Source organism: Syngnathus leptorhynchus, chromosome 9 (assembly GCF_054491065.1).
Source record: "Syngnathus leptorhynchus isolate UIUO chromosome 9, UIUO_Slep, whole genome shotgun sequence".
NCBI lineage: Eukaryota > Metazoa > Chordata > Actinopteri > Syngnathiformes > Syngnathidae > Syngnathus > Syngnathus leptorhynchus.
In genome coordinates this window covers 11,117,039-11,126,973 of record NC_141203.1, presented here as the reverse complement: position 1 = coordinate 11,126,973, position 9,935 = coordinate 11,117,039, and the positions used below count along the sequence as shown (strand labels likewise).

The following is a 9,935-nucleotide window of genomic DNA, read 5'->3' as shown; positions in this document are numbered from 1 at the left end:
TACTGTGTGTTATAATCGTCGTCTATTTTGTCCCTTCAAGGTTGCCGTAGGTGGTATGAAACTGGATTGTTTTGCTTTTTCGTAAAGATCCACCGGCCCCGAACAGAGTAAAAGGTTCGTATGCTAGAAAATGTTTCTACTCGAGTTGTAGTAGCACGCACTTATTAAATTTAACTTTTTTACATTGTTTGAGTTGGCTCTGAGGCTTCATTTAGCCGCCGATCATTTGATCGGTTAGCGCATGACAGCCCTGCGGACCTAAATAGCTGTCAATGCTAATTGCTAATTCGATAATCGCTGGATTCTGCAAGATCTAGTTTTTTTTTTAAACGACAAACTTCTAGTCTGACGTGTATGTATGTTGTGCTACAGCACGCGTTGTATACATAAAGTTATGACAGCAAATTAGTCGGTCTTAGCACGGAATGCTAACAGTAGCTTTAGTAGAGAGAGTTCAAGTTGAAGCTGAATCGAAGCGAAGCTGTGATCTCAATATTTGATCGAACTTTTGTTATGATTTGAACAAGTAAAAATACGCCTATAAGCAAAATCAAATGAAAATCAGTAGCTTTTTTTGGACAGAGACTCGTAGGGGTCAAATTGTAGTTACCGATTGCTCAGGGTGGGGCTTTAATCATAGCTGTCCTCCGGAATTGTCTGGTCTCGAGTTTTCTGTTGAATTAGAAATAGATTAAAAGTATGCATTTTTTTTTAGGAATCTGCACAATACAATGAGACCCAATAGGAACAGAATAAGAGAAACTGCGTTGATCAAAATCTCTGTTCTACAAGTGTACCACATTGAAAATATGATCTGAAATCTGTGTTGATACTATCCACTCAGCATTTAAATTCTTTTTTCTCTCTCTCTTATGCTATACAGCTGCAGAATCATGTCTGACAAGAGCGAACTAAAAGCCGAGCTTGAAAGAAAGAAGCAACGCTTGGCCCAAATCAGAGAGGAAAAGAAAAGAAAGGAAGAGGAACGCAAGAAAAAGGAGGTGAGTAAATTAGTCAATTTGACACAATATTCTCTTGAATGGGTGACATATCTTTTTTTTTTTACCCCCCACTATAAAATAGGCAGATCAACTGAAAGATACTGCCGTTCACCATGAAGAATCTGACTTGGAGAAGAAGCGCAATGAAGCCGATGCCCTGCTCCAAAGTTTTGGCATCGGCTCAGATGTTTCTGTCGGTCGGTGTGCTTATCTAGTCGATACTTCTAATTTTATTCTTGGATTGCAATATCAGTCTCACTTTCAGTCAGTTCAACTAATGTTTTTTTTCCAGGCATGTTAACGAGATGCGTCCTTCTCGCTTTGCGAACAGCAGGGGGCAGTAGCGATCCATTTAAAAAAAAGAAAACCATCCCTGAGCATAGCTATAAAACACAAATTAATCTTGTTTTATTATTCATTTTGATATCCCGGCATTTATTTGTAAAATATTTGACTTAAATTATCACGTCTAAGTTCCTGGCTGTATTTGGAAACCAAATTTGTGTTGGCGGGTACAACTGCATCAACACTATACTATTGTGGCCATCATCATGTTATCGAAATATCTTATTGTGTTCGTGTCTATCTGTAGCCGCTCCTCCCGTGTCTCCAACTGCCAAATCGGCAGACACCTTAAGCGAGACGGGGAGCCAGGACTCGGATGGAGCTCCGGGACCGAGGTACAGTACAAGAAATTCTTTTTTGCTCATTTATTAGATTTAGGTTGATCCTGAATTAACAATAAAACAGGCTGTTGTGATGCCTGGGGGACTTCTTAACCTCTAATTAGAGCTCCTTCCCTAGGCTGAAATTCAAGCTCGTCCCATCAGACCCAAGGAGCCCCCCCACCCCCTTTTAACGCGTTGACTCATTTCCCTCACCCGGCACGGCCATTTCCTACACACATGGAGGTCATGTTTTCTCCCCGAGGCTCAGCTTGGATGCACGTTAACACTTTGTGTCACACACTCGGAAGTTCTCTTTTTTTTTTTTTTTTTTTACTCAGACCCCCCCCCCCCCGACCATGTGTGGGAGCGTTCACACCTCAAAGTCAATCAATGAGGAAGTCTCATTGAATTTTGATGAAAAAGATCCAATTACAATCCCCCCTCGTTACTAAGAAAGAACTAAAGTGGTATCCAGAACCAGAAGTTCCGAAATGACAAATGATTTTTGTACTCATTTTTTTTTGTGTCTCCCCAATAATGTGCATGTTTTGCTAACTTTGTTTCCTCTCCTGGTTTGTGCTGGGTCGTGCGTCTCACTAATGCCGCCTTGTTGCTGTGACACTAACCAGGACTCTACACTGGGACTCTGACCCGTCTACTCTTCAACTTCATTCTGATTCTGAGCTGGGGTACTGGACACTCTCTTCTCTCCTTTCCTGGTCATTTTCCCTTCTCTCAATCTACGGCATGATTACTTGTCACGACTCACGTTTTGCATGCGCAAGATATGTTAACATTGGTTTTTGTAAAACTAATCTAAGCCACTTGCCATTCCATCTGAAATTTCTCTGGTAAGGAGTTGAAATTGTCGACTGTTGCTCTGGTTTGTAGAGTGGTTTGAGTGGTTTTTTTGTTTCTAGGCGGGGTGCTTCCAAACTTGGAATGGCCAAAGTCACTCAGGTGGACTTCCCTCCACGGGAGACTGTGTTGTATACAAAAGAGACCCAGACACCTGTCATGACACAGCAAAAAGAAGGTAAGGAGTTTTGTTTTTTTTCAATAACTTTTTGATTTGGAAAAAAATGGAAGAGATCAGAAATAAATTGAGAACATTAAATTGATGCGCAAATGCTCCGATACTATGACACCGATACCGCTTTGCTAGCATAACATACCTTCCTAGCAGGTAAAGTTGGAGCTGTGTTAGCAAAATCAAACATAGTATGTTACTACATCAGAAAGAAAAGATTTCAGAATATTTTTAGACCAACCCCTAAGACCCGAGTCAACGAATGTTCCGGAAGTGATAGTGAGCGAGCCCTAAAATGAAAGTACAGGGAGAAAAAAAAAAATCCCCCACTCTCTGGTCCATTTGGAGATGTCCCAACTATCTCCAAGCTCTTCCAAATTCACCGTCTGGCGCAAGGTTGTCATTATGCTTGTCTGCTTGATTCACTTGCATCATTGAACGCATCCATTTCGCCGTCCTTGAAAGCCTGCTTAGGATTTTAAACATCACGGGAGGGCTGTTGGGTCAAGAGTTATGGAGAAAACTCTACGCTGACCTAGCAAGAGAAAAAGATCCAAATTAATCAAATAAAAAAAAACACATCAGTCTTTATGGCTATTGTAAAACATTGTTAAACAAAGATGGATTCGAGCAGCTGTGAATCCCGTTTCGCCTGGTAGCCGCCGTGTAATCATTTCATCAAGTCCCTCACTTCCCTGTCTCGTCTTTCCACACGTAACAAAACACATTTGGTGACACCGTGTGTTCGTTTTTTATTTTTTTAACGCGGGGCGTGGCTAAAACAAAGCCTGTTGCCCCGCCCCTCAACAATTATCGACTAGCTAGCTAGCTAGCTAGCGCTGTGCTTAATTTACAAGACCTTTTTCATGTTCCAGTGATTATAATCTTTTCAATGAAGGCTGCTTCATCTCTAGTCTGATTTTTTTTTTTTTTTTTAAATCCCTAATTTTAATACCTCCAGTTTCCTAAAGACATATTTGTTTGCCTGTCCATGATTCACAATAAGCAGAATCGGGGATCCGTTCCTTAACGAGAGGCTGTAATTACCGACGCCGATGTCACGCTGGAGTGCGAGGTGCTAATGGGGTGGCGGCGCTCCGGCGCAGAGCTACAAAAGGCTTCTAACGCTTCAAAGTACGCGCGGCGGTTTAGTCAATCCGGCGTTTAATGGAATGGGATTGTTTTAATCACTCTAGATTCCGAGCAAGGTCACAACTTCAACTCACAAAAGCCCTTTTGTGGCCTTCTCAGCTCAAGTGCCACTTTCGAATTTAGTTGCCTTTTATGCACTTAGTGGTTAAATACCTATTGTGTGAAGAGATGTGGGTAAGTTCTCGCTTTGGAGGGTCGTTATGATTTACCTATCGGCGGTTGTGTGCATAATTGCTACTTTTTTTTTTTTTTATCAATGAACATGCTCCATGTTGAGCAGAAGTCTTGGGACAGGTCTTTTTTAGATACATAAAAGTCTCTACCTGACCCTAAATTGTTTTTTCTTCCTGCTTCTAGTTCTGATTAGTTTCAAGCTACAATCATTATTTTTTAATGGAAGTATTATCCGACCAATCGGCTTTTTTTTCTGTTGTGTAATTTGCACTGGCTTTTTTTTTTTTCCCCTTTATCTGTAAATGTTGCAATATCTTTTGAAAGGATTAATCACCGTCTTTTGTCTAAGGCGAGAAAAGGGCTTTTTCAAAGCGCCTTATTTGTGGAGACAAGAAATGATCTTCCCCACTGCGTCTTTGGCTGATTAGCCCGGATGGCAAAAGGTTGCGACGTAACAAGCCCGCTGTCTTTGCAAAGCGACTCGCGCGCGCCGTCGCTTTCAGACTTGTTTTTTTTTTGTGCCGAGGAAGAGGAAGACACCTGCAGTTCCTCGGGGCAAAGGTCGTTCCGTTGTATTGGTGAATATCACCGGCCGTGTTTGTCTTCATACAAGACCAGCTTTGCACTCGCTTCCCTAAAAGCTTTTTTTTATTTTATTTTTATATTATTATTTCTTAAGCGGTGCAAAAGCCGTAATAGGCTCCTTTTCTAAGAGGAGGTGTTGCTATATAGGGCCCGGGTGAATTTTGTTAAATGTAACCCCCCCCCCTCTCGCTCCCTCCCCAGCGGGGTCACCGGGATCACTGGCTTTTCTCCAAATGGCCATTTTGGCTGGCAGGTGCATTATACCCTTTATTTTCAGATTGTCTATCCGCTCCTAATGCCTGGCAGGTTGATTGCCGAGGCCGCCTCGCCTCTCGCCTCGTCAGGGCTGACGAGTGCGGCCGGGGTGATTACTGTTTTCCCCCTCCGAGCCTGATTGAGGCCCTCGAAAGAAAACATTTGAACCTTCTCCCGTTGCTCGCAAAAGCATATGGCCCGTCCTTACGTTGAAACATCAACGGGGGTCTTCAAAGCGATAAACTCATCAGCGTGCTCAATAACGTTCTTCCCCGAAAGTGTTTCATCTCTCCGTAAAGGGGATAAATCACTTCGTAGGCAAATTGACAGACGACATTATCATTTAGATGATCCGGACGAGAAGGAAATCCTCCTTAGCCGTAAGACCAAGATCAATCCTTCCAAGCTATTATTTTTTTTTCAAAACTCGGGCGGTGTGGCGTCTCTAGGAGATGTGCTTTGAAAGAAACTAGCGAGCAGTTTCCCCAGCTGCTCCGGCCTGTAGTTTGTTGTACATTATCTGAGCTTGAATAGAAGTTTCAGGACCTCCTGCTAGCTGGGTAATTACACAGGGGCGGGTGGGGTGGGGGGGGAGTTTGTCTCGAAGCAGCAGAGCGGAAAACCTCTGTGCCCATCATCACCGTGCCACCTCTGAAGAACACACCAGACAATCCAGACGTGGCCATCTGCCGTCATCTGCTCCGACCAATGGGATGGAGCTCGGGCACCTGCTAGAAGGGAGGACAACTAGTTTTCCGGGACACAGAAAGCGAGCGGCTACAACTGACAACTCGGCTCGCTTTTGAATGAGTCTCATTAACAGCTAAGGGGGGCGGGGGGGGGTTGGAACGGGCCGCCTGCGACAACAAGACACCCGCTGCGCCGTGTCCGTCGAACACAAATGACAACCTCGCCGCTTTTGAGACGCAGCGTCCCTTTTGAAAAGGCGACGTCGAGCTTGACAGACCTAACAAATGCAAGGCAGAGATACCGAAAAAGTCTTTTTTTTTTTTTTTGCGTCGGCCATAATCACCGGGAGAAGCTTTTTATTGAAAGAAGAGAATAGAAGGATGTGAAAGACAGGTGAAAATTGGTGTCAGACTTTGTTCTCCCTTTTTCCGAGTGTTTGTGTATAATCAGAGCCTACGTGATTATACAACACGTTGCATTCATGAAAGGAATGCCATTATACTATTTTATGAATCAGGGCTGCAGAAATGTGCTTTTTTTAAAAAAAAAAAAAAAAATGGACTTACTGTTCGCCAGATGAAGAGGAGGAGGAAGAAGTCGCTCCGCCGCAGACGGTCGTCCAGACACCCATCGAGAAACCCGACCTCAACGAGGAAGAAGAAGGTAATCGAGCCACGGTGACGTCACACAATAATCAATCCAAACGTTTTCATCGAACCAGTCCCCCCCCTCCCTCAGTGACCCTCCACGAACTTACCGAGGAGGAGAAACTGCAGATTTTGCACTCGGAGGAGTTTGTGGATTTCTTCGACCACAGCACTCGCATCATCGAACGAGCTCTGTCGGAGCACGTGGACCTCTTCTTCGACTACAGCGGCCGCGACCTGGAAGAGAAGGAGGGGTAATCATCACGTCCTAACAATCGACTCACGTTGAGATTCCCCAGTCGAAATTTCACGGGCATCCTTTTTTTTTTTTTTCTCCACAGTGAAATTCAAGGCGGAACAAAACTTTCGCTCAACAGACAATTCACAGATGAACGCTGGTCCAAGCATCGCGTTGTCACGTGTCTGGATTGGTCACCTCAGGTCTCTCATTTATTTTATTTTTTTTTCTCCTCATAGTATCCAACATCACTTTGTCTACCCAAACAGAAGTTCATGGCGTACAAAGCGGCGGCTAATTGGCTGTTAACTTTTCCTCGCCGTCACGTTTTATGATTACATAGTTGGAGTTTGACAGCGTTTATTTTTGCAAGTCCCTCAGGAATGAAAAGTTTAAGGTCCCACCTAAATTGTCACTTAGTCAAAGAGCGTAATGATTTGTTTCCTTTGGCGGCCAGAGTTATTTCATGCATGTGACACTGATTGAAAGCCAGCTTTTTTTTTTTTTTTTTTTTTCCCTTCACTCTATTTACCTGCCCAGTGGGAAAATTGTAATCGTGTATTCCGCGTTTATTCAAGGCGACAAAAGATTAATGGGTTACTCCCCACCCCACCCCCTCCCTCCCAGTTTTCAGCCACTGTGTCATTCTGACTGATTTCTTTTTTTTTTCCTAGTATCCCGAACTTCTGGTTGCCTCCTACAACAACAACATGGACGCTCCTCACGAGCCGGACGGCGTGGCTTTAGTGTGGAACCTGAAGTACAAGAAGACCACACCGGAGTACGTCTTCCACTGTCAGGTACTGAACGCACTCGGAACCTTCTGAACACTTTTTTTGGGGGGATGAATGGATTTGTGTCATCTAATCATCTTTTTTTTTTTGCAGTCTGCCGTTATGTCGGCTTCCTTCGCCAAGTTCCACCCCAACGTGGTGGTCGGGGGTACGTACTCGGGACAAATTGTTCTGTGGGACAACAGGAGCAACAAGAGAACTCCGGTGCAGAGGACTCCCCTATCTGCTGCCGCGCATACGGTAGCTAGCTTTTTTTTTTTTTTTAAGCTAACGTGGCTGTTTTACCTTCATTCCGCAAGCGATTTTTTTTTTTTTAACGCCGCTGTTTATCCAGCACCCGGTCTACTGCGTCAATGTGGTCGGCACCCAAAACGCCAACAACTTGATCAGCATCTCCACCGATGGCAAGATGTGCTCCTGGAGCCTTGACATGCTCTCTCAGCCACAGGTTTAAACTGGAATGAGTGGAATTGATATATTTGTGTGTGTTTTGACTAAAGCTTCCTCGCTCTCCACACAGGACAGCATGGAGCTGGTGTTCAAGCAATCCAAAGCCGTAGCCGTCACCTCTATGTCCTTCCCGTTGGGAGACGTCAACAATTTCGTGGTTGGCAGCGAGGACGGCTCCGTTTACATGTCGTGTCGTCACGGAAGGTGAGTCTACAAAAAAAAATAAAAAAGAAACACTCAGACATCACAGCAATGCAAAACTCCCTGGAGCTGTTTTTTTTTTTTTTCTCCGCCTGTCAGTTGACCCCATAAAGCTCGTTCAACATTAACAAGGAGGTGAATCCGTTTTTCCCCCCTTTTAAACACGGAGTTCATTTTAACAGTCTGGCATCCCGGGGAGGATTTTTTTTTTGAACCTGCAGCTCATCCAGCGCCGTTGTCGTTAAACAGCTGCTTTCATGCCGGATGATCTCCCCCCCCCCCACACACACCGCAAATGCGGCTTAAATCTCAAATCCCCCCCCTGCTGAGATGCGAATTAGCCCGGGACCAAATAATTGAAACGTCCTGCAGTAGCCCGGCAGATGATCGCTCCACGGCTCACGGATTCACCTCTGTAATAAGCCCGATTATTTTCCACCTCATTTGCAAAAGTATGATACCGTCATTGCAGTTAAATAATGCATAAGCATCATTCACGCTGAGTATTTACCACTCGGTGTTAATTATCTAAGCTTCATTTGGATAACAGCGTGTGGTGGAGGGGGAGTCATTCGAAAGGTGTTGAATACAGCCCAACCTCTGGAATGATCCTCGGGCGACACAATCTTGTATCTCGATCCAAAATAAATTCAAGATTACCGTCTTTCCACGTGCTCCACAGCAAAGCGGGCATCAGCGAGATGTTCGAAGGCCACCACGGACCAATCACGGGCATCGACTGCCACACGGCCGCCGGGCCGCTGGACTTCTCCCATCTCTTTGTGACCTCCTCTTTCGACTGGACCGTCAAATTGTGGAGCACTAAGGTAAGACGTGACCGTCCACGCCGTGCAAAACGCCAACAGGTCAATGTGGTAGGAATCTAATCGACACGTTATCGGGTTTGCAGAACAACAAGCCGCTCTACTCGTTCGAGGATAACTCTGACTACGTCTATGACGTCATGTGGTCTCCGACTCACCCGGCTCTGTTCGCTTGCGTCGACGGCGTGGGCCACTTGGACCTGTGGAACCTCAACAACGACACGGAGGTGCGACAGTGAATGCAACACACTTGACGATAAGCAGATGTTTGGCAAACTGTGAATTTTTTTTTTTTTTTTTCTTACACACTTCTTGTCAGGTCCCAACAGCTAGCGTGACCGTGGATGGGAACCCGGCTCTCAACAGGATCCGATGGGCTCCATCTGGAAGAGAAATCGCTGTGGGAGACTCGGACGGACGAGTCCGAGTGTATGACATTGGAGAGGTGAGTAAGCTTGATTTTTTACTCGAGTCAAATGTGAGGATGGCGACCTAAAGTTGACAAAACTTGCTACCCCCCCCCCCCCCCCCCCCTAGCAAATCGCTGTTCCGCGGAACGACGAATGGAGCCGCTTCGTCCGCACGCTGGCCGAGATCAACGAGAACCGAGACGATGCCGAGGAGCTGGCGGCACAGCGTCTGGCCGCGTGATGACACAGCGCTGCTGTGTTCAGGGACCACCGGAGGGTTTGTGAATATGAACCTCGCTTCGATGACGGCTTGAGCGTTCCCTATTGAAGGACGAGTCAGCTGATCGTTTCCCAATCTGCTTTTTGGGACAGGTCAAAACATCAGAGCTATACTCGCAATACACCAAACTTTTCTCTTTTTTTTTTTTCAACCAGATGCCTTAAATATGAAAATGAAATCCTCTGGCATGTTGACATCAGCCTCACGGGCCCAACAAGCCAAATGTTTTCTTTCTCTACACTATGTTTCATCTTTAATTTCATGTTACTGAAGCAATCGCATTTTTTAAGAATGTAAGCATCATTGTCTTCATCTCATACCTGCATGATTGACATGTTCAAAATCTGTATTTTCCAACATTCTTGCAGCTCTTTAAACTGGAATGTCCTCCATGCATAAGATGACCACCTATGCTGTAAACACTCAGTGATTCAAAGATCTATAAAAAAAATAAAATAAAAAATATTGCTATCTCAACAGTGTTTGTATGTACGTAGAATATAGTGCTTCACGGCTCCTGTAGTGACAATACAGTT

The 9,935-nt window shown here is 44.9% G+C and overlaps 1 protein-coding gene across 4 annotated transcripts; it reads left to right on the top strand.

The window, feature by feature from the left end:
• Nucleotides 1–14: 14 nt before the first annotated feature.
• On the top strand, nt 15–9,887 carry dync1i2a (dynein, cytoplasmic 1, intermediate chain 2a). Of its 4 annotated transcripts, XM_085920480.1 has the most exons (17): nt 15–114; nt 884–1,001; nt 1,084–1,198; nt 1,594–1,681; nt 2,299–2,358; nt 2,590–2,705; nt 6,132–6,218; nt 6,294–6,456; nt 6,544–6,643; nt 7,115–7,240; nt 7,328–7,474; nt 7,569–7,682; nt 7,755–7,888; nt 8,568–8,712; nt 8,796–8,936; nt 9,029–9,154; nt 9,247–9,886. In XM_085920480.1, the coding sequence occupies exons 2-17, from the start codon at nt 894–896 to the stop codon at nt 9,358–9,360; spliced, it is 1,884 nt and encodes a 627-aa protein (XP_085776606.1). In that variant the 5' UTR covers nt 15–114; nt 884–893; the 3' UTR covers nt 9,361–9,886. The 4 variants fall into 4 exon arrangements, with proteins under 4 accessions (XP_085776606.1, XP_085776604.1, XP_085776607.1 ...); XM_085920478.1 differs by having other exon boundaries at nt 6,132–6,456; XM_085920481.1 differs by lacking the exon at nt 2,299–2,358 and having other exon boundaries at nt 9,247–9,885.
• The last annotated feature ends 48 nt before the right edge of the window (nt 9,888–9,935 follow it).

Coding starts and splice junctions, on each gene's coding strand:
- dync1i2a (XM_085920479.1), top strand. CDS start 894: ATGTCTGACAAGAGCGAACTAAAAGCCGAGCTTGAAAGAAAGAAGCAA. Junction 7,683..7,754: donor ACATGCTCTCTCAGCCACAG/GTTTAAACTGGA, acceptor CTCTCCACACAG/GACAGCATGGAGCTGGTGTT. Junction 8,937..9,028: donor ACCTCAACAACGACACGGAG/GTGCGACAGTGA, acceptor ACTTCTTGTCAG/GTCCCAACAGCTAGCGTGAC.